This window comes from Myodes glareolus, chromosome 20 (genome assembly GCF_982192425.1).
Source record: "Myodes glareolus chromosome 20, mMyoGla1.1, whole genome shotgun sequence".
NCBI lineage: Eukaryota > Metazoa > Chordata > Mammalia > Rodentia > Cricetidae > Myodes > Myodes glareolus.
This window is the reverse complement of record NC_142045.1, coordinates 4813328-4837421: the sequence shown is the minus strand read 5'-3', so window position 1 is coordinate 4837421 and position 24094 is coordinate 4813328. Positions and strand designations below refer to the sequence as shown.

The following is a 24094-nucleotide window of genomic DNA, read 5'->3' as shown; positions in this document are numbered from 1 at the left end:
AAGAAAGTTTTTCATGCAAGTTAATAACTGCATTTCCTTCCTTTAGGCTATTGCATTACCTCCCATAGCCAGATGGCCTTACCAGAATGGTTTTACATTTCACACCTGGCTTAGAATGGATCCTGTAAATAATATTAATGTAGACAAGGATAAACCATATTTGTATTGGTATGTATTTCTAGACTTGATTAGTATTAATACTTTATTTTGAAAATGAGTCTATTTCGAGGTAAAATGAGAACGTAACTCTTCACAGTTTCAGAACCAGCAAAGGTCTTGGATATTCTGCTCATTTTGTTGGAGGCTGTTTGATTATAACCTCAATAAAGTCCAAAGGGAAAGGCTTTCAACATTGTGTGAAGTTTGATTTCAAGCCACAAAAGGTATGAGCTCTTCCTGAGTCGGTTCCTTTAAGAAGCTGTGCAGCCCACATAGTGCTGTATCAGCCTCGTGTGCGTCTACACTTTTTTAACATGTGTGTTTCCGTTACTCGGAAGTTAACTTCTATGGTTTGGGTTATAAAATGACTGAATATTTAGTTATTTGTTCGTTTTATGGGAGATGCTAGGAGAAAAGAAAATGACACTTACTTTTTAGTACTGTCTTCTTTTATACCTTACTAGTTAGAGGTTGGTAAAGAGTCATCAGTAACGTGTAGAAGGTAGGTAGCAAATGTAGATGTAAAAATATTCAAATTTTAAGAAAAGTATTTGTAATAGATAGCTATTATTTCATTGTATGTATGAAAATTTCCATACTATTACGTTGGAAAAATTACCTAGTGATTAAGACCAATCTGCTGAGGTTTTCCTAGAATAAATACTGTCCTAGAAGTTGAATGTTGGACTGGTAAAAGCACTCCAGTTGTTTTTAAGTTTGATTGAAATCTTCCATTTTTTAGTTGTTATCAGTGAGATTTTATTACTCAGAGAATTTTTATTTTTACTTACTCAGTGGTACATGGTAACTATAGTGCACATTTACAACCGTTGGAAGAACAGTGAGCTTCGATGTTATGTGAATGGTGAGCTTGCTTCCTATGGAGAGATAACGTGGCTTGTCAACACCAGTGATGTAAGTAGCTTCAGAAACATTGCCACGTGTCTCAGGGTGTCTATCCTGTGATAAAGCACCTGACCAACAGTGTGGCCTAGGGGTAATGAAGGCTTTGTTTGCCATACAGTACACCATCAAGGAAGTCAAGGCAGATGCAGAGACGATGGAGGTGCTGCTTACAAGCTTACAAGCTTGATCCTCTCGTCTGTTATTTGGATAGTAATGTGCTGTACATTTTCCCCCTCCACCTTCCTCCCTCCCCTCCATGCTCCCAGTTTACTCAGATCTTGTCTTTTTTTTCCCCTTTCTAGCGGATCCATGTATGTTTCCCTTAGGTTCTCGGGTTGTGGCCTGTAGGCTGGTTGTCCTTTGCTTTATGTCTGCCAACCTGCTTCAGCCTGCATTCTTACACACCCAGGACCATCTGCCTAGAGATGTTACTCTCCACAGTGGGCTGGACCCTCCCATGTCAATCGTTAGTCCAAAAAAAAAAAATGCCCTAAGACTAGCCTGCAGGTCATCTGATGGGGGATATTTTCTTGTCTGAGGGTCTGTATTTGCACATGTCTCCAGTTATGACAAATTTTAAAAATTTTAAAATTTTTATAGTGTAGTAACCAGTACACTATAAAAAATTATTTATTTATTTTTTGGTTTTTCAAGTCAGGGTTTCTCAGGACAGCCCTAACTGTCCTGAAACTCTATAGACCAGGCTAGTCTCAAACTCAACAAAGATTCACTTGTCTCTGCCTCGGTAGTACTGGGATTAAAGGCATGTGCTACCACCTCCTTGCTGAAAAACTGTTAATTTAAAAGGATGAAATTTATAAGCAAGAGGTTATTACAAACTCTGAGTATACATTTTGAACACCATTTTTTATAGCCATAATTTGGCTAGTATTTTTTTTTTTGATAGAGCTTGTTGATTTGTCAGCTAAGGTATTATTCAGGTTTTATCATAAAATTCTGGGTAGATAAAGGTGATTATTTTATAAATATGTTAGATGATGCATACCCATACACTTTGCATTTACTTCATAGCTGGTATTGATTCTCTTATTTTTTATTATGTTTTCAGAGTTCAAAGGTTAGAATGATAATAGAAATGGTCTTATTTCCCCCTTCTAAAATTGTTTTTATTAGAAAGCTTAAAAAAACACTTAAAAAAATCTCATCCACCACCCACTCCTTTCATATCATTTTTCATTTATATTCTTTTGTGTTGATAATGTTAGCCCAAGAGCTCATTGTGCCATATCCAGCACCTTTAGTTCTGAGACAGTTCTCTCGTTTAATGACTAGATCATCTTGTTCTCTCTCCTCCTGAAAATAAGTGTGAAACACGTTACCCAGAAAACTGGTGATGATGAACAGGATATCTCTGTTAGTCTCATAGCAGTTTTGTAGCTCTTGTCTTTTACTGCGAAGGGTGCAGTGAGAAGGGTGGCTCAGTAACTCCAGACTCAGGATTTTCCTGTCAGACACAGTGTTCTCATCAATTTAGGTGTTTAACTTTTTAATTAGTATCATATCAACTTGTCTGATTCTCTTTCTTATTTCCTAGTTGTTAACAAGCTGTATTTATTATAACTTAGAAAACTCGTGTTCATCCATTTTCAAGATGCCATTCCCAATTTTCATTTCAGGTGTGAAGGAATGAAGTGTTAAATGAATTGTTTTATTCTATTCATATATGCTTTAGAGACACACACACAGTTTGTCTATTCGTTGGCCTGTGTATTTTTTTTTTTTTACTGAATATACTCCAGTTCCATCCACATTGTCAGAATGAGAGTTTAATTCATTTTAATGGCTAAATAGTGTTTCATTCAGTGTATGTACCATCTATCACTCCTGGAGTGTATGATTTTCTTGAAAAATTAAATCTCTTTTCTTTTACAGACCTTTGACAAATGCTTCCTGGGCTCATCAGAGACAGCAGATGCGAATCGGGTGTTCTGTGGTCAGATGACTGCAGTTTACCTTTTCAGCGACGCTCTGAATGCAGCTCAGATTTTTGCCATTTATCAGCTGGGCCTGGGGTATAAGGTACTTGACTTACTGTCCACTGCTTAATGGTTGAATGCTCCTCTGGACTTGATTTGAAGGTGGTTCATACATGGGCAGTTATACCTTGAGTATTTATAATATATGCCGGGGCACTGGGAGCATGGCAGGGCATTCACAGGGGTCAAAGTACATTTCACATTTTCAGAGAATTGCAGCATACTTGACCTGTGTGAAGAACTGTGAGAAGTGCTAGGTTAAGTTTCAGTTTTATTTCATGCTCTAATTCTTTCCATGAAGGCAAATCCTTTTTTTAAAGATTTGTGTATATTCATGGGGTATTACATATATAATGTATATATGTATATATGTATTTTACACACATTATGTTATGTTCAAAACAGGATTGGCATATCTGTCTTCTCAAACATTTGCCATTCTTCATGATAAAATGTTCCTGCTTTTTCCTTCCCTTTTTGAAAATATACTGTTCTTATTTATAGTTATTTTGCTGTACAGCCATGGACCACAACATCTTTCTTTTGTCTACATGTAATTTAGTATCCATTGACCATTCTTTTTCCACCACCACCTCAGTCTCTGGTAACCATCATTCAACTTTCAACTTGTTAGAGATTGTCATTCTTAGATTTTGAATATAAGGCGGATCAGGGAACATTTATCTGCCTGCGTCTTGGGTTATTTTACTTAGTATATGTTCCCCAGTTTTATCCACATTGTCAAACTGACAGAATTTAATTCATAGCCAAATAGTATTTCATTCTATATATGTACCATGCTTTTTTTTTCAAAGTGTACCATGCTTTTTAAAATTCATTTTTATCTCTCTCTTTTTGAGACAGGGTCTCTTTACATAGACCTGGTGATTCTGGAACTCTCTGTGTAGACCAGGCTGGCTTTGGACTCACAGAAATTCACCCGTCTCTGCCTCCCTAGTGCTGGGATTAAGGGCCTATGCCACCATGTGTGGCCCATTTTTACTTAATTTTTTAAAAAAAATTATTCATTTTTATGTGTTATTGATGTTCTGCTTATGAGGGTAGAAGCCCTCCTAAAATATAAAATACAGTTGTGAGCTGTCATGTGGGTGCTGGGAATTGAATCTAGGTTCTTTGGAAGAGCATCCAGTGCTTTTACCTTCTGAGCCAGCTCTCCAGCCCTCATTTTAATCTATTAATGAGCATTAATTTGTACTTCACGGCAATTATGAATAGTGCTATTTTAGACATGGAAGTGCAACTTGTCTCTTTAACTTCATCACTTCATTTTGTTTAGATGTATATTCAGGAAAGGATCCCAAGTATTCCAAGCCGGCCTTGAACTTGGTATATAGTTGATGCTGGCCTTGTATTCCTGGTACTCCTGTCTCCACTTCCCAAGTGCAGGGATTATAGATGTGTATCACTGTAGCTGGCCTCCCTCTGGTTGTAATTTGAATTCTTTTACTGGCCAGAGATACTGAAAATCTCCCTATTGCTTACTGGCCATTTGTGTGTGTCTTCACACCAATTTCCTTTTGTGTGGTTTATTTTCTTACTGAGTTTTGAGAGTTCCATAAATATTGTGAACACAATTTTTTTCTAAGATGTATTATTTGCAATTTTTTTCTTCTGTAACTTGGTTTTTGTTTTTAATATTGGCTTTGAAGAACAGGAATTTGATTTTAACCAGGTATATTTTTTCACTTTTTTTGTGTTCTTATAAATATTTGACTACAATATTAGAAAGATTTTCTTGTTTTCTTTTTTAATTATATTATTTAATATCTCTGTGTTGGTTTATGGCTCATTTTGAGTCAATTTATCTTTCTTTATGAAGTAAGGCAAAGATTAACTTTCCCTCCATAAGTTCTGTTGTCTGATTATATGTCTCTCTCTTAAGTTCATATATTGAAGTTTCACTCTCAAGGGGGTAATATTAAGAGGTGAATCTTGGGGAGCGATTAGGTCTTGAAGGCTTCATCATCATGAATGAGACTAGTGCTCTCATAAAGAACTTGAGGAACCCTTTTGTCCTTCATTGTGATACTGTGTGCACATCTAGGTAGGACCAAATGTGACTAGTAAGCAGAACTAGGGAAAATAAACTTATGTTGCTTATAAATTATCTATAAGGTACGTTTTTTAAAAGTAGCTGGAATGGATGTTGATAATCAGTATCCTCTAGTGTTCCATTATTTTTGCTTTCATTTTGTTTTCCTTCATAAACACTATTCTTTCTCTGCTGTATTATTTGGGCATTTTTAAGGTTGTCTTCTATTCCTGACTATATTACTTTTCTTATTGCCAATAAATGTTGTGTAATGTTTGGTGTAGAACCTTTCAATATGGTCCCGAAAATTCATTTTGTCTTATTTTATTACTGCTGTAGATTTTACTTCTAAATATTTTAGATTAATATCAAAATATTTGTAGAAGTAAAGTCTATACACTTATCTATTTAACTTTATGTGCATATAACATCGACAGTTTTTTAAGATGCATTTTGCAGTGTTGCCAAGACTAGTCTGGAACTCTTAATTGTTTTTTTATTTTATGTACATTGGTGTTTTACCTGCATATGTGTTTGTGAGAGGGTGTCAGAGTTATGAACAGTTGTGAGCAGCCATGTGGGTGCTGGGAATTGAACCCGGGTCCTCTGGAAGAACAGTCAGTGCTCTAAACCGCTGAGCCATCTCTCCAGCCTCTGGTCTGGAACTCTTATGCTTATAATCATCTCATATCTTAAGTGCTGGAATACAGGCATAAATAATGCCCTCTAGTTCTACAAATATTATAGCCCTATTATTTACTATTTAAATTAATTTGTAATGTTTTAAGGACATTCAAAATGAGGATTATGTTTTCTATTATGTGTTTACTATTTCTAGGACAAGTCATTCTTTGTGTCGATTTCTGTTTGCATGTCTATTAGTCCATTTTACATTACCGTAGTAAAATACCTCAGGCAGGCTAGTTTGGCTCATGTTCTAAAGGTTCCAGGTCTCTGGTCTGTGACTGGTGATCACACACTTGTTGGCAGAGTTTTAGTAGAGAATGACTTGGCAAGAACCATGGAATATACCCATGCTTCCTTTTTATGGTTCTGTCCCTTTGTGATGCTGCCAGAATTCACTGATTGGTATTTCACCTTAATGGCTTTCTAAAGCCCCCACTTCTAATCACAATTTCTGGACCATATAGATCTTCACAGTTGAAAAGTGGGGATTAAGTTTCAACTGTGATAGTTTGTGGGACACACTCAATTTATCTAAACCATTGTATTATCGCTTCTGAGCTTTTCATTCTTTGATAGCATTTTCTTGGTTAACTTATGTTTTTCTTTCTCTTTTTTTGCCCCCTTTCCCACTGGGAACTGAACCCTGGGCCTCCTATTTGATTGGTGATCTTCTGTCTACTGTGGTTTGCTTACCAATCATTAGCTGATGCACATTGGTTTGCTTTCACTTTTGGTTATCGTGAATAATATTAATATGAATATACAACTTTGTGGACATATTTTTTTTATCTTTTGTGCTCAATAACTGAGGTAACATCACAGGGTTATTTGAGAAATTTTCATGCTGTTTTCCAAAATGACTGCACCATTTTATATTAACATAGTAGTCTATGAACATTTTCTCCATGTCTTTTTCTATGTGTATTATTATTATCAGACTCTTTTTGGTCAGGGCTATCCTAGTGAGTATGAAGTAATATCTCATTGGTTGTATATGTTTCTACAATATGCACATATGTGTAAAGATCAAAAGAAGACATCTCAGGTCCTTACATCACACTCTACCTTAGTACTGTAGGACAGGGTCTTTCACCTTGCACTGAATTTGGAGGTAGGCTGGTAACCAGCAATCTTTTGTCTCTGCCACCCAAAGTGCTTGTGTTACAAGTGCAAATGTGACCATGCCTGCCTTGGTGCTGGGGCTCCAAGCTTAGGTTCTCAAACTTTTATATTCACAGAGCCATCCCCCTAACCGTTGTTTGGATTTGTATTTTTTTAATGCAGAGCATATTTATATATTAGTATTAGAAATGACTACTTATTTTTAATTATTTTTTTAATTACTTTATGAGTTTTTTCTTTTATTTTGGTCTTTTGAGACAGGGTTTCTCTGTGTAGCCCTGGCTGTCCTATCTTGCTCTGTAGACCAGGCTGTCCTCGAACTGACAGTGATCTACCTGCCTCTGCCTCACCACCACATGGCTATTTTATGATTGTTTTAAATTATTTTTTTGTTTTGTTTTGTTTGTTTTTTTGAGGCAGGTCTTGCTTTATTGCTCTTTCTGTCCTGGAACTCAGTGAATCGCTTAGGCGGGCCTCAACCACATAGAGAGCCACATGTTTCTGCTTCCCAAGTGCTGGGATTAAAGACATGCACTATGTTGCTCTCCATTATTTAATTAATTTATTTTTTTAATTTTCAGAACAGGGTTTCTCTGTGTAGTCCTGGCTATCCTGGAACTTATTCTGTAGACTGGACTAGCCTTGAGCTCATAGCGTTCCCCCTGTTTCTTCCGCCTGAGTGCTGGGATTAAAGATGTGCACTACCACCTCCTGACTAAAAATTTTAACTTGTGTCAGTATACTTACTTTAGATATGTTCACAGTGTTTGTATAACTTATTTTAGAGTATGCTTAAATAAACTAAGAGAGCTATTATGTCACTGGGCTCTGATCCTACAAACTTTCTTTTTAAAAAACGGTTTATTTACTTTTATTTTATGTGCATTGATTGGTGTTTTGGCTGGATATATGTCTGTTGAGTGTGTCGGATCTCTTGGAATTGGAGTTACACACAGTTATGATCTTCTATGTGGGTACTGGGTACTGAATTTGGGGTCTTTGGAAGAGCAGTCATTGCTCTCAACTGCTGAGCCATCTATCCAGCCCTGTCTTTGCAGTCTTTCACAGATCAGAACATTGTTTTGTGGTGTATGATTGTGTAAAGTATTATTTGACATCGTTGAAAGAACATGCAGATGGCAATGTAGGTAGAGCAAACAGTAACTGAGATCAACAAGGAACAGAGGATTTGGGCAAATACATAGCCCAAGTGAACTTAGCATACAGAGCACTCTGTGAACACCAGTATAATACACATTCTTCTTGAGAGTGCTTCGGAGAGTCTTCAGATCAGACCATCTGGTGGGCTACAAAACATGTTAGTAAACTTAAGGAGATTGAAGTCATTGAATATATTTTTATGATTTTGATAGAATGAAACTAGAAAATTTGGAAAATTTATAGACATATGGAAATTAAACAACAGAGTCTTAAACAGTCAGTGAGTCAAATCAAATGACACAAAGGTAATTGGAAAATATCCTGAGGCAATGAAAATAAATATAAGTTAAATTCAATGTGATTCAACAAAAGTGTGATGAATAGGATAAATCACGGAGGTAATGACTCACATTATGTGGAGGGTCTAGTCATTTTACCTGGTATTACTAGATTTTATACTTGATCATTTGTATTTGTGTGGTGTGTATGTTACCCTAACTGTTTTTTTGCTTGATTGTTTGTCTTTATAATTAACAGGGTACATTTAAATTTAAAGCAGAAAGTGACCTTTTCCTTGCTGAGCATCATAAGCTTTTACTATACGATGGCAAACTCTCCAGTTCCATTGCCTTCACATACAATCCACGGGCCACAGATGCCCAGTTGTGCCTCGAGTCATCTCCTAAGGACAATCCTTCTATTTTTGTTCATTCACCGCATGCACTCATGCTCCAGGTACGATTTCAGATCTTTGATACTATATCAAGTAGAAATATCAGTGAATTATTGAGGTGTGGTTGTTAGTTTTTATTAAACATGTGGTATGCCACATCTTTAGTGTTCTTGCATTTCCTGTTGTATTTTACTTTTGATTGCTTTAGAAAAGAAATCATTGAAACCTTTCCTGTGTCTTCTGTTTTCTAAGGATGTAAAGGCAGTTTCAACACATTCCATCCAAAGTGCCATGCATTCCATTGGAGGAGTGCAAGTTTTATTTCCTCTTTTTGCACAGCTGGATTATAGGCAATATTTATCTGATGAGGTTGATTTGACTATCTGGTGAGTGTTTTTTGTTTCTCTTTTTGATTGTTGTTTTTGAGAGAGGGTTTTACTATTGTAGCCCCCACCCCCTGGCTTACAATTGACCATGCTGTCTGCCATGATCTCAAGCTGACCTTTCTACATTAGTGTTCTGAGTGCCAGAATTACTCTGAGCATTGGATGCCTGGTGGCCTTTTGTTTGAATTTTACTTGAAAATTACTTTTCATGATTATTGAACTGAATAGTATTTTTTGCCATTTGTTTTGTTGTAAAGTAACAATATTTTAGAGAAATTTATGTATAACCAGTGCTATAAATCTCTATTAATTATATTATTTTTAATGTAAGTCTGGTTTAGTAGTAGAAAAATTGGAAACCCTAAAAGCGTAGTAATTGTTATGAAATAAAGTTGACATAGTGATAGTGGATTTATTCAAAATGATATTTATAAATTGGGTATTGTGATAAAGTTCTTAAGGCTAGACCTTGGGAGGCAGAGGCAGGTAGATCACTGAGTTTTAGACTAGCCTGGTCTACAGAGTGAGTTCTGGGACAGTAAGGGCTATGGAGTGAGACCCTGTCTCAAAAAAAACTCAAGACAAACAAAACCAAAACAGTCTTTCTCTCACACCCCCCACATATAACATTAGATATAATAATAGTATTATATATAGGATATATAACATAATCTATCTATAATTTGTCTAATTTTAAAACTTTTAAGTTTTTATTTGTTAGGGATTTATTATGGGAATAAGGGTTTTAATATTTTAGTTTGTTAATCATCCATCTGTGTAATTGAAAATTAAAAATTTTAATGGTAGGGAAAGAGATTTTTGTCTTTTTTTTTAAAAAATTAGGTTGCATGTTGGTATATTTTATATCCTGTGCTGTTGAATTGAGTCTTAACAAAGGCAGAGGCATTTGAATTTCATGATAAGCTGTAAAACATGAGAATTGTATGAATGCATGAATTTCTTGTGGCTGCTTATTTCAGTGGAATTGTATATAGTATATTGATTGTATTTCACTTATTGAGAAATTTAAATGAGCTTTCCGTTATTCTCTGAAATTCTCCTGTGTGTGACTTGACATCTCAACCATGAATCTAACTGATGATGAAGTAATTTTTTTCCTGATAATTTTTAGGCAGCAAAAATTATTTTTAATTTTTTCTAAACAGGAATCATTTATTTGTGTTTTGGGGGCTTGCTATGTTAGCCAAGCTGGCCTCAACCTTAAGAACCTCCTGCCCTCTATTGCGAAGTAGTGGGAGTACAGGTGTGCTCCACTGCATCTGGTTTGTTGACCATACTTTAAACTAAAGCTTACTAAAGTTTTGTGGCCTTCCTTGACAAGGATTAGTTTTTCTTTCGTTCCTTTCCCCTTCTTTTCAGTATCCTCACTGACGTAGTAGCCACAGCTCAGTAGATATAACCCATTCCTGGGATTGGAAGTTTTATTGGTATCATAAGATGTCTAGTTTGGGGCATGTCTCACCCATTATATAGTGACTCCATTTAAATTCCGTTCATATGTATACATCTTAGGAAGCTTCTACAGTAGTAGATTTTTATATGGCTTTTCAAATGGCCTTTGTGTTAGTTGTCCCTCCTTTGCCTTGCACCCCTGTTCCCTTCCCATTTCATCTTCTATTCCAGTTTCCCCTTTATCACTTTATAACACTGTATTTGTTAACATCTTAATACTTTCTTTACACATGTCTATTACTTGTTTTCAAATATTTATTTTTATAAGCAATGCATGTTCCTAAATTACCATTTGTAATGAAATGCATAAAACATTAAGTGAATCTTGATTCTACAATAAATATTTTGTTCTGAAATGGTCTTGAGATGATTTTAGTATTTCATTAGAACTTGGCCTTTATGCGTTTCTGGTGACTAAACCCAGAACCTCACACATGCCAGGTAAGCACTCTCATTGAGCTACGTTCTTGCCCTGAAACAGAAATTTTGATCAAGATAAGTTGAAGGCTGTTTGTGTTGAATCTAATATTTTCTTGTGGAATATTCTTTCTCAAATCATTGCCTTTGTCTGGTTCTAGTACAACCTTGCTGGCTTTCATCATGGAGCTGTTGAAGAACTCAATTGCTATGCAGGAGCAGATGCTCGCTTGTAAGGGCTTTTTGGTAATAGGTTATAGCCTGGAAAAGGTAAAGTATGAAGTATTTTATTGTTTTTATTATTAATTTGCAAACCATGTAGTTATTTTTCTATGTGGTTAAGAAATTCTGTCTGTAAGAATATTTCCTTGCCTGTAGAAGATTACTTAAGGAACTGTAGATTTTGTTTCACCTTGTTTCTGGTCTTTTGTTAAGGAAGTCTGGTAGCAAGCCTCATGCCATCTTTAAGTTTGAATATAGTTTGTGGACAACTTCTTTTTTGGTGTTGACAGCTTGTAATTTACTTACCTTCCTTTGAATTAGTAGTAACCTTTAAACTACTTTCCTCCTCCCACCCCCAACAGTCTTCCAAATCCCACATCAGCAGAGCAGTACTTGAACTTTGCCTTGCATTTTCAAAGTATCTGAGCAATCTACAGAATGGGATGCCCCTACTGAAACAGTTGTGTGATCACATTCTTCTTAACCCTGCCATATGGATCCACACTCCAGCCAAGGTGATGTATATTGATCTCGGTTTACTTATGTTTGAAAACAGTGACAGTTGTGAGAATTTTCTCATTTTCTTTTGCATATTCATATTGATAAGTAAGGTTTTGGTGGATGACCATTTTTGACCAAGCATACTTTTTTCTTTTCAGGAAAATTTGCAAGTCAATATATATTTTTCTTTTGTAATAGAAATATGAGCTATGTCTTTACTTTCTTGTTAAGGTTTTATTTGAGGGTGTCTTTGTTTGCAAAGTATAAGTCGGGGCAGTTCCAGTCTCTCTTTCCTAGATCTGTAGCTCTGTTCTGTTGTAGGTGCACAGGCACGCTCCTCCCTCTCCCTTCTCTTCCTCCCACTCCTCCTCTCTCCATTTCCTCACATCTCACCCTCTTCCTGTTGTCTGCCTCTTCTGTGCATACTTCAGCCAGTAGAATTAACTCGGGTTTCATTTTACAACCATGGCAAATACCACCTTTTTTTGAAGGGTAATGTAATGGTCTCATTATATGTTAATTTTAATATTAAATTACAGAAATTTCTAATGTGTTTGTCAAGTAATTTTGTAATATTTTAACAACAAATTAGTTATTACTATATGAACAAATGAATTTGTTACCACAAAGTTTGTGAAAATTTTTTTTAACATACCCTGATCTGTTAGCTATCCTAAAAACTTAGAAATGCTAGTATTAATATAACTTGAAATAAAGTTGAATAATTACGTTCATTTTATTTACAATTTTTGTTAGAAATGGTGTTATTTTAACCCTATGTTCCCATTGCCCCTCCCCCATTGCTCACTTGCTATGTCTGTCATAGCACATACTTATTCTAATTGTCAGGAAAAAATGTCTGGAGACTTTCTTTTCTAGGGTCATAATATCTTATTTTCAGCTGGTATTTTCAATGGTAAAGAGAAACACAGCTGCCGACTCTGATTGCCATTTGGAAATAATCAGAGGAGGCAGTTGGAGGTTGTAGCTTTTTATCTCCAGGTTAAATTTGACCTCTTTCTCTTTCATGACCCTTAGTCTTATTTCTTTTCAAAGATTGTTTCAAGTTACTTTAAAAATCTTTTACTAGACATTTTTTTTTTTTGGGTCTTACTAGCCAGCATATTTGTAACGCTTTGTGTCTCTTTTGAAGTTGTCAGAAAGTGTCTTATTACATACCTAGTTGTAGAGAAATGACTTTTACTTTAAACTTAATCACGTGACTTCTTCATGTTCCCAGTATTATCACACTTTATTTCTTTCTTTATACATTTTAGTAAATTTTCTTAATTACCTTTTAGAATTTACAATTGATTGGATATCAAATTAACATTCTCTTTTCCTGTCTTCTTGTTATCATTATAAGGAATTTTATTTGCTCTTATTTTATCATAAACACAATTATAGCAAAGGACAGATCCAGATTGTTTGTCTGGCAGATCATGTAGCTTGCAGGGTGAAAGAAAACTTTTTTAAAGAGCATAATATAGTGCATGCAAAACTAGGCTTATAGAAGTTCACACAAGCTTCATTAGAGTCATTGTAAATCCTTCTTTAGTTCCTGAAGTTGGAGTTGTCGATGTATGGTTTAACCTTTGCTTTTGGAAACGGAACAAGGAGCACCTCATAGTTTCATTTATCTTAGAGCTGCTCAGAGGTGACCTTATAATGGCCTCGAAGGAACTACTAATTTTCTTGTCTGCAGTGGTCTTTTGTTTACTCAAAAAGTATTTGTGGAATGACTACTTTATCCTGGGTAGTATGGGTAGAGTGGTGAGCAAGACAGGTCTTATTCTTACACTCATAGATCTTAGACAGAGTCAGAAAGGTAGTTGCTGCATAGGTGTGATTAGATTGTGTGATTGGATGAAGGAAGGAAAGTTTGTTCCTAATTAGCATAGAGGTCTTTACTTTCATTTATCTCTGTATATTGATGTTAACTCCTATCCATTTTCCTTACCATGATATCATTTTATATATTTTCTTATTTTTTGGTGGGCAGGGGGCATTTTTGAGACAGGGTTTTTCTGTGTAGTCCCACTTGTCCTAGAATTTCTTTTGTAGGCCAGTCTGGCTTTAAACTGACAGAGATCTGCTTGCCTCTGCCTCCTGAGCGCTGAGATTAAAGGTGTACACCACCAGGCCTGGCTGATACATTCTTAATATATTTTGATTTTATTTACTTTTTTGTTTATCTAATTTATTTAAGAAATCTTGTGTGTTTTGTTATTTTTGAGACAGGGTCTATCTCTGTAGATCCTGGCCTGGGTCTCTCTTTGTAACCTGCTGGTCTTAACTCTTGCTCGTCTCCCAAGTTCTGGGGTTACAGGTGTGCGTCAGCACTGGCTTCCTGTGTGTCCCTAACATGCCATTCTTTCAGACTTTAGTATTCCATTATTTTCAGAGTGAGGTAATCTCATATCTTGCTTTAAGCCTTCCTGTCAATTATAGGTTTTGTAATTTAGAAGTTCAGATGTCCTCAGCAGATCGCCAGGCACTGTAAGGACTCACTAGAGCTGTGGTCCCCAGTCATGGCTGCTGACAGAATCAGTTGAGGAAGATTTAAAAACAAAAATGTAAAGCAGAATTCTACTCTGTCTACTTCAGATTTTGATTTTATCATTATGGGACATGACTGAGATTTGATAATTAAAAAAAGAATGTTTCCAGGTCTTTTTTTATTTTTGTTTTCCAGGTCTTTTAATGCATAGGTAGGTTTGGAAATGATTGCTCTGGATCTGTGATACCATTTTTTCAGCTATCATTTTTCTTATTGAATTTTTTTTTTTCCTCTGTCTGCCTGCACTACTACCAGTCTTCAAAGCCTTCCTTTGTGCTTCTTGATTAATGAGGCTTCGATACAGTTCACTTTATCTCTCTGTGGCCTCTCTGGCTCCGAAGTCACCATCTCTGGCAGCCTGTGCCACTTCACTGTGCCCTGCTTCGTGACCTTTGTTGTTGTTGTGTCCTTTAGGTGCTGGTGATTGAACCCAGTGCTTTTGTGCGTGCCGTGCGAGTGCTCTACTCCTGAGCTGGTCATGTCCCCGCCCCACCATGACCTTCTGTGGCTCTTTCTGCTTTTATGGCTTGAATTTTTGTGTAATCTTCATCTCCTTAACAGTATTTTCGTATGAAGGATGGCTCATGTGTCATTATACTCCATAATGACAGTGCTATGTATACAGACAGGTACATGCAAATATTTATGACCTGAAACAAAGTGCTTAAGAATTTAAAGTATATTATATGATAGGAAGTATTATTGTATTGCTTTAGTGACAGATAGGTTGAGGCTACTCATGTTAACAGCCGTAAATACATCGAAAATATCACCATGCAGCAAATTAGCTGAAATCTCAGCCCATTTTTGATCTTCTAAGCTGCAGTTGTCTTCTAAGCTCCAGTTTTAGCTGGTTCAGCATCACCGTTGTTTCTAACATATACTGCTGCTAATCCAATTTCTAATTAAATCTCAAGGTTGGTCATTTATAGGGCATCTAAGAGACAGGTACCTAATACTTCCTTGTTTAAAGAAATTCCCAGGCAACTACGAGTCTCGGCACAGGGTTGAAAATGAAAAGGCCTAGTGTCAAGGCAGGTAATGTAAATGTTCAGTTGCAAATGCATGGAAATAACTTCGTCAAAGGGGAGATTGTATACACTGGACTTTCCGTTGTTCAGTTTATAAAACATGTCCACTAGTAGACATGGGAAGCTCGTGATTGCTGCGTGGGAGAGCAAGACAGTCTTGACTTTGTGTTGATGCAGCTACTTGAGTATAGCTGTGCTGAGGTTTAGAGTCATCATTTTATTGAAATTTTGTATGAAGACTAAAGGCGCTGTGGTAGGGTAGCACTTGTATACTTGTTTTCTCTACTATAACAAGAGCTTATATTTGAAGTAAATATAGACACACATGCATTTTTATATGTTCAGCCTTTTGAGCCATACCAGCCCCACCTTTAAATCTGTGTGTGTGTATGCATTCATGTTTGAATGGGGTATCCTGGAGCCATGGGACACATGTGGCAGTTAGCGAACATCCTCCGTTGTTAAGTTCTTACCTTTCACCTTCTTCGAGACATGGTCTCTTGTTGTTTACCGCTACCCATTCCTGCTGGTTTCCAGGTGTCTATGGATCCTCTTCCTGATGCTTCCCATCTCTGTATGGCAGTGCTGAGAGTACAGCCATCCACTACTGTGTGTGGATTTACTTTGGTTCTGGGGGTCCAAGTACAGTTCTGCACACCTTACCCACCAGGTCATCTCCCTCTTCTAGCTTATACTACAATATATATATATATATACAAAACAAGTACATAAGGCCAGACATGGTGATATATATCTTAATTCCCAAATTCCAGAACCCAGAAGACAGAGGCAGGTGAATCCTGTGAGTTTGAGGCCAGCCTGGTCTACATATTGAGCTCCAGTCCAGCCAGGGCTACATAGTGAGACCCTGTTACAACCAACCAACCAACCAACCAACCAACCAACCAGACACACTGAACCAGAAAAACACACAAAACAAAACATTTTCTTAAAGCATAAATTCATTATAAAGATACAGATGCTAATAAAAAAATTGATGACTGCTAAATGGCGATAAAACAATTTTTCTTCATGATAATATGGCAAAAACTGACATATCTTGGGTGTATTTACTGTATAAGGAGTATGGTGTGTGCTTGTGTATTTTGATGTCTGATATGATGTCATTAACTTCAGCATCTTACTCTTTGGACTACATGTGGGACGTTGTCAATGAGCTTCTCTGTCTGTGCTCCGTTTTGGTTTTGTAGGTTCAGTTGATGCTGTATACTTACCTATCCACTGAATTCATTGGTACAGTCAACATATATAACACTATTCGGAGAGTTGGAACAGTGCTTCTCATCATGCACACACTGAAGTACTACTACTGGGCAGTGAATCCTCAGGACCGAAGCGGTATCACCCCCAAGGGATTAGGTATAATTCTGCTGTCTGAATGTTATATTGTACACATGGTCAATCAGATTATAAAAGAAACCAACAATATGCTCTTTCTACATTTTATTTTATGTGTATGAGGTATTTTTTTGTTTTGTTTTGTTTTTTTTTTTTGGTTTTTTTTTTTTTGTTTTGCCTGCACGTATACCTGTGTATCAGGTGTGTGCCTGGTTCTCTCAGCGGCTAGAAGAGGGTCTCAGATCCTCTAGAACTGGAGGGTAAGGTTGTGACCTGCTATGTAGGTGCTGGGAATCAATCCTGTGTCCCGTGGAATAGCAACCAGTGCTCTTAGCCTTTTCTACAGTTCCTCAGGATAGCAAAATCTCATTAGTTTCTTATAAATTGCTGTTGCCAACATTGTACTAATGTTGTAGAAGAGCGCTACTGCATTGTTTGGGAAACAAGTATGACCAGGCTACTTGTAACACTCTGATACTGAGATAATCATAGTCAGAGTCACTGAAAGTGGTGCTTTGAGGAGGTGGAAAAATTTCATAGAAATGTAGGAGGTGTCTGTTTTTTAATAAAGATATAATGAAATTCTAAAATTTCAGTAATTGTTTTCTTTCATGATCAGGACAAGCACCACAAGGGTAATAATCTCTGAACATGTGGGAAGTTCATGTAAGAGGTCAAAGTAAAAGTTTTTAAGTTTTGTAAAGCCTACTTCAAGCTGATTCGTGTTGAAAGAACTAATCAGCTGATACAAGGTGGCAGTGTCAGGTGCAGCTGGGGCAGGTGGTTGGAAAAAATGCTCAGAACATGCATTGTCTCTCCATATGATCAGCTCTTCTGTTAGATGTTTCAGGAATTCCCTCCATTTGTAGTAGCAAGCGGCAATCTGTCTTTGAGTCCTCATAACTGTGAAGCCAGCAAAAGAGCATCTCCTGTAGCAAGTATTTTCAAGCCTCTCTTGGCCTCTTGAGTTGCTCGTTGGCTTGGATCGGTCCTATGCCTGTGTCTGTGGCAGTTATTGTGCTGATGGAGCACACTTGGAGGTGTGGTCCTTTTTAGATCATGGTCTGAGATGAGGGTGCTTTCTTTTCTTTGTTAGCATTTAAAGGCTGTTGTTTCAAATTAGAAGTAATTTCTTAGGAGCTAGAAAATCATGCATTTTCATTATTGTCAAAGATTTTGACTGTTTAGTAACGTATAAAGACAGGTTTTATAATTTTATGCTACTTTATGTAACCTTCAATGTAAACTCTATATCCTCTGAGAAAAATGCGTCCACAGCTGAGAGTGTGACACGAACGCAAACCGTAGGATGTGTTTAAGCTAGCAAGCATGTGGCACTTGCAGATCTAGGCCAGAGCTTCCTGATGGAGATTTCATGATGGTGTAGGACTTTCACATACTTGTTGACTGCTAGTTTCATGTCCTGATCTTCAATTTATAATAGTGACTTCAGTAAGGCTCACAGGTCAACTGAGGAAGCTGGACAAACTTTGTGGTTCTTCTCTATTTTGCTTGTTACTTGTCTAGGAATAATCATGTGGAACACATTTTATACAATTTTCTTCCTAATTTTAATTGATCTGTTCAAGGTCATGGTGGTCTTGTGCTTTGGTGGTCTGGACACTGGCTATAAGTAGTGATTACTGGGGAAACTGTAGAACTTATGAGGCAGACAGGTCCCTAACTTGAGGTCTTAGAACAATAGTTATTTGGTTTCAGAAGTTTTGTACTTTGGAATTAGATGCTGGAGACATGAAAATTGACTTAATGTGAGCCATGTGTGACCAAGGACTTTCCCAAGTACTGGAGATGTCAGAGGTAGTCAGCATAATGTTTCCCTTCTTCGTTAACAGTCCTGTGTGGTGAAGCATGCTTTTTGTAAGAGCTTAAAAGGGACAGCAGTAGAGAAGGTTGTTTCATACACAGTCCACATAATAGCACTTTACTACCCAAAGCTTAGGTTATTTTTTAACTTTTAAATTTTTGGTAAATTTCTTTCATCTTAATAACAAATACTTTCAGAACAAAATATAAATACTATTGTCAAGTACAGATTTTATACCATATGTTTGTTTTTGAAGCCCTGTCACTTCTTCCCAGGGCTTTACATTTGCACACTGTATTGTGTGCGTACTAACTCCCCGTCAGCATCTCTTTTTCCTCCCTCCACTCCGGCTGACCCTGGTCTTTCCCACTAGGCCCTCTCCTACATTCATGTCTTTTGTATGCATGTGCTCACAGGTCATGTCATATCCAACAGACACATAATCTATTGTGCTTTTGGAGTATTGTATATACAGTTGAATATGAGAGTGAATGCTAGCCTTAACAGGCATAAAAGGAAAGGTCATTCTTTAGAGATGTGTGTCTTTTTTGAGACAGTGTCTCATTATGTAGCCCTGGCTGGCCTAGAACCCAATCTGTAGAGAAGCCTGGCCTCAAACACAGAGATCTGCCTGCTTCTGTTTCTGAGTGCTGGGTTTAAAGGTTTGTAACACTATGCTTACTTAGCTCTATGTTTCTTTCGAATATATAGAAAAGCTCCTAGAAATGAAAGCATTGTATTTTAGGTAGCCTTGAGGTCTTTGAAATACTAATTGTGTGTATCTTTAAAGATGGACCACGACCCAATCAGAAAGAAATATTTTCTCTGAGAGCATTCTTACTGATGTTCATTAAGCAATTAGTGATGAAGGTAAGTTTATTTCTTTTCCTACCCCATGCTGCATGTTGTGGCAGATAATTTAACATAAAATATGGTCTCTGTTTATTCTTTGCCAGTGAAATATGATAGAAACTTTGCTGAGAGATACTTGCTTCATCCTCTGTTAGTCATTCTTGTTTTTCTTGGGTATTCATAAATCACTACAGTATTAGAGATTGGCACTTTAATATATGTTATATAAATTTTCATGAGAACTCCATTTGTTTTTTTCATTTGGCAGACATTTAGAGCCCTTGTTTAATACTAGGTTCTGTTCTTGGTCTGTGTGGTATAGGTGTTTGGATTACTGGCTTGTGCAGTATTTTTTCACCATTTTACTTCTTATTCTGTATACTGTGGTACGTTATTAACTCTCACATTAGATTTGGCAAGAGACCTGCCCCCTTGGTTTCTGTATAGTTTTCTGACTGTATGCCTTTTGTGCTTTCTCATTTTTTTTTAAATATAGATTTTTTTGGGTTAGTTTTAGATTTATAGAAGCTGATGAAGTTGAATAATCTGTGTGCGTGATTTCTGATTTTAAAGATTTTTTTTTTTGCGTGTAATACTAAGATAAGTGTATTATGTTTCTAAAGGACTCTGGAGTAAAGGAAGATGAGCTACAGGCCATTCTTAATTACCTGCTGACTATGCATGAGGTAATACTTGAATTTCTGATTTGGGAATTTTATTTTTTTAAACTGCATTAGGGATGTTTTTTGAAAAGTAGAAACATCAAAGAAATCTTTACTAATTATATCACTGTCATGGAGAATAAATGTCTTTTTAGATGCTAATGAATCCTTATTTTAATCATTTTTGTTGCCACAATATGGCTCTTAGGAGCATCATGAAAGGTTTTAAGAAGTTGCTAACACTGGATTCTATTTAGTGAATAAAGTATATTAAAGCATATTGTTAGGAACTATTGCAACAAAGAGAAAACTAAACTTAACTTTAAGCAGACTTTCTTTTCTCTCTCTCTGTCTTTCTTTTTTGTGTATATGTGTTTGCTGATGTGTATGCCAATGCATCCTATGTGTGCCTGGTGCCTGTGAAGTCCAGAGAGGGCGTTAGATTCCTGAGTACTGGTTGTGAGCTGACAGTGTGGGTGGCAACAACAAAAAGTAGTTCATTAAGTCAGATACACTATTTCTGTAGAGTATAATGTAGGAGTACTGTGATACATTATAACGCGAAAGCTATTTTATCTCTTTGATTATGAAAATCTCTGACTATTTTCTGGTGTATACTTTGAGGTGTACATTTAGGGCATAATTATAAGTAAATACGTTACTTAAAATACTTAAAGAACATCATTTTTTCAAAGCTGGTATATTGTAGATTTCTCTATTTAAAGTTAAATTTTATATTGCTACAGAAATATTCAGTATACAAAGAGTTGATTTTTCTTCCTTTTATTTTTAATTTTCTAAAATAATTCTAGGACGACAATCTAATGGATGTTTTACAATTGCTTGTTGCATTAATGGCAGAGCATCCTAACTCCATGATTCCTGCTTTTGACCAACGGAATGGATTACGGTAAGAGTTAGGATATGGAGACTTCTAATTATATTGAATATAAAGCATTACTTTGGAAATACTAGATTCTTAAATATGAGACATATTATTTGATTCTAGGTTATGAAAAGAATTTATAGTAGGAAGTAATTTAAGATTTCTAAGCTTATTACAATCAAGGTTATTTCATGATTTTTGTTATTGAGTCTTAAGTTATAAAAGTTATTCTATTTTTGTGATTTTTTTTATATTTTGATTTTTCCATACATGTATGAAATGCATTTTAATTATTCCATTCCTGTCAATCTCTTGTTACAATGGGGAGAGGGGCCCATTGTTTGTCCCTGCTGCCTGGCTAGCTTACACCCAAAATAACTACACAGAAACTGTATTCATTAAAACACTGCTTGGCCCATTACCTATAGTTTCTTATTGGCTAATTCTTACATATTCATTTAACCCATTTATATTAATTAACCCATTTCTGTGTATCACCACATGACTGTGGCTTACTGGCAGGATTCTAACCAGCATCCGTCTCAGGAAGAAGATCCATGGTATCTCCCACTCTGCCCTTTTTCCCAGCATTCAGTTCTGTCTTCTCCACCTTCCTAAGTTCTGCCCTATCTGGCCTGTAGGAGTTTCTTTATTCATTATCCAATGAAAGCAACACATGAACAGAAGGACCTCCTACACCAATCTTCCCTTGTCCCCCAAATTCTGTTCCCATGTTCATATATTTATGATTTCTTTTGTCACCTACTGGACCATCTGTATAGCCATCTGTGGAACTTTGCATTGGATTTTGGTTTGGTTCACAAGTGGATATAACCTGAAGATAGTCACTATCTCTTTTCTAGAGTATGTTTGAGTAGGCACTAGTTCTGTAGGAAGAGTTGGGACCCCATGAGCCCTTTCGCCATCCATAACTGACTGTTGAGAGGGCCAATCTTGTGTGGGCCTACTGCCAGTCTTGTTGGGCTCTAGGCGGGTAACCAAAGCTGCTGTGGCTGGGTTCAAGATTACAATAACTATGTCAGACCCAGAAGATTATTTTTTATAGTCCTTCACCCTGTCTTCCAACACCTAAATCTTTCGTACTCTCTTCTGTAATGTTCTCTTGAACTCTCGAGTATGTAATATAAACTATTTTTTATATACTCAACAGTTAACGTATTCTCAGCAGCTTGAGCAGGCATAAGTTTGTACATTCACAGCCATTCACGGCAAGAGAGGTACTTGTCTATGGGAATAAACATAGGCATTTAGACGGCAATTTGACTTTACAACAGTAGTAGGTTCCTCTCTAGACCCTATGACTTTCCTACTCATATCTGTAGTTAGGCTTAGAGTGCATGCATGGGTTTTCTTTCTTTGTAATCCACACTTCCTGCTTCAACTTCCTGAGTGTTGGACTTGTAGGCGTGTGCCACCATACCTAATAATTAATTGTTTTAAAAACTAATATGTGTTATTTATATGTCTTTCCTGATGATCACACATTACTGGTCTATTATTTTGTTTTTCATGATGAGAATAATTATTCATAAGTTTAAGTATATGCTACCATTAGTGTTTTAAACCATGCTTATATAGTAAGGTTAGCATATACTTATGTGCCTTCAGAAGTCACTTGTGTTTTTTGGAATATTTAGTTAATTCTTATTTGTTTTCACGAAAAGTTTTTAAAGCCTGTGATAAATGACTTTTAGATGTCACAAATGTATGTCAAATTTACTTATGTTGTTTGAAATAAGTTTGCAATGACATTTACCTTGACAATTATATTTAGACTTGTTTGTTCTTAATTTTTATTTATTCAGTGTTATTTATAAACTTTTGGCATCAAAAAGTGAAGGAATCAGAGTACAAGCACTCAAGGCACTGGGCTATTTTTTAAAGCATCTGGCCCCAAAGTGAGTATGAATGAACTCTAATGAGAACTGTTGGATATTATTTATTTAAAGAATAATTGAGCTTGAATTAATAATCAGAAAAAACAATCTGTATTTTGTTTATCTTGTTGTGAACCCCAAAACTCTGTATTTTGTAATTTCTTTCATGTTATTTTAGGAGAAAAGCTGAAATCATGCTTGGGCATGGGTTGTTTTCGTTGCTAGCTGAGAGACTCATGCTTCAGACAAATCTAATCACAATGACCACATATAATGTTCTGTTTGAGGTAAGAATGTAATTAGAATTTACTCATTAATTTATTATGAAGATGTGTGTATAATTGTTAGTATTTAAGTAAAATGAAAGAATTGTCTATAATACATCACTTTTAAATTATTTATATAAAGGCAATATGACTGAATTTCAGAAGTTTATTAATTATGAATTATTAAGTAATCTAGTTAGCCCTATTTTTTGTTTGTTCCATTGTGTTGATTATTTGATGCTTCATTTTATAATGAAGTAAAAATAACATTATGATGTTAAAGGTATTTATGTGTCTAAACTACTTAGCATTGAAAATATATGATTATATCATAAATTTTACTTTTGAAGCTCATACTGTTCCAGAACCCAGCTCTGTAGCCGAAACAGGCTGTAAAGTCTTGGCAGTCCGCCTGCCTCACCCTCCTTAGAGCTGAGGTCATAGGCACGAGCCCTCTGCTCAGCTGCGAACACGGAGCTTTGTGTTATGCTTAGTCTTCCTTAGTGGTGACACTCACCGAGCCGTTGTGCTAATGTAGTTTGTTGTTTACCTTTGCAGATTCTCATAGAACAGATTTGTACGCAGGTAGTCCATAAACAGCACCCAGATCCTGATTCTACAGTGAAAATACAAAACCCTCGTATGTATTTTACATACTTAAGATTACTTTTTATAGTTTAAAGATAAAGTCTCTATGTAAAACTATAACTTAATATTATTGAAGCAAGTAAATACTTTCTAAAGGAATGAATCATAATAGTTTTATCTATGTTTTATATTAAATGTTATGCCAAAATTGACACTGTTACTATTTTTATATGATCTTGGCTTTGTTTTTTTTCCCTGATTTTTCAGAAAAGTTTTTATTATGGTATTTAGTAATGTCAGACTAAATTATGTAAACAATGGGAGACAGTTTTTAATTTTAAATTACTGCCAGTCAAAGAATGCCAGATTTGATATGGGAACACAGCCTTATTTAACATAGAATTCTTACC

At 36.1% G+C, this 24094-nt stretch overlaps 1 protein-coding gene across 5 annotated transcripts in view; it reads left to right on the top strand.

Annotated features, from left to right (window-relative positions):
• The window catches only part of Lrba (LPS responsive beige-like anchor protein), a 504118-nt gene that overhangs the window by 56009 nt on the left and 424015 nt on the right, over positions 1-24094 (top strand). For all 5 annotated transcript variants that reach the window (XM_048424832.3, XM_048424835.3, XM_048424834.3 and 2 more), the window contains exons 6-20: positions 47-168; positions 257-383; positions 955-1074; positions 2959-3105; positions 8623-8820; positions 9011-9144; positions 11196-11304; positions 11619-11771; positions 16560-16728; positions 19323-19402; positions 20008-20070; positions 20859-20956; positions 22759-22851; positions 23009-23117; positions 23655-23736. In XM_048424832.3, coding sequence (XP_048280789.1) covers positions 47-168; positions 257-383; positions 955-1074; positions 2959-3105; positions 8623-8820; positions 9011-9144; positions 11196-11304; positions 11619-11771; positions 16560-16728; positions 19323-19402; positions 20008-20070; positions 20859-20956; positions 22759-22851; positions 23009-23117; positions 23655-23736 — 1804 coding nt within the window. The remainder of the gene's footprint in view (positions 1-46; positions 169-256; positions 384-954; positions 1075-2958; positions 3106-8622; positions 8821-9010; positions 9145-11195; positions 11305-11618; positions 11772-16559; positions 16729-19322; positions 19403-20007; positions 20071-20858; positions 20957-22758; positions 22852-23008; positions 23118-23654; positions 23737-24094) is intronic.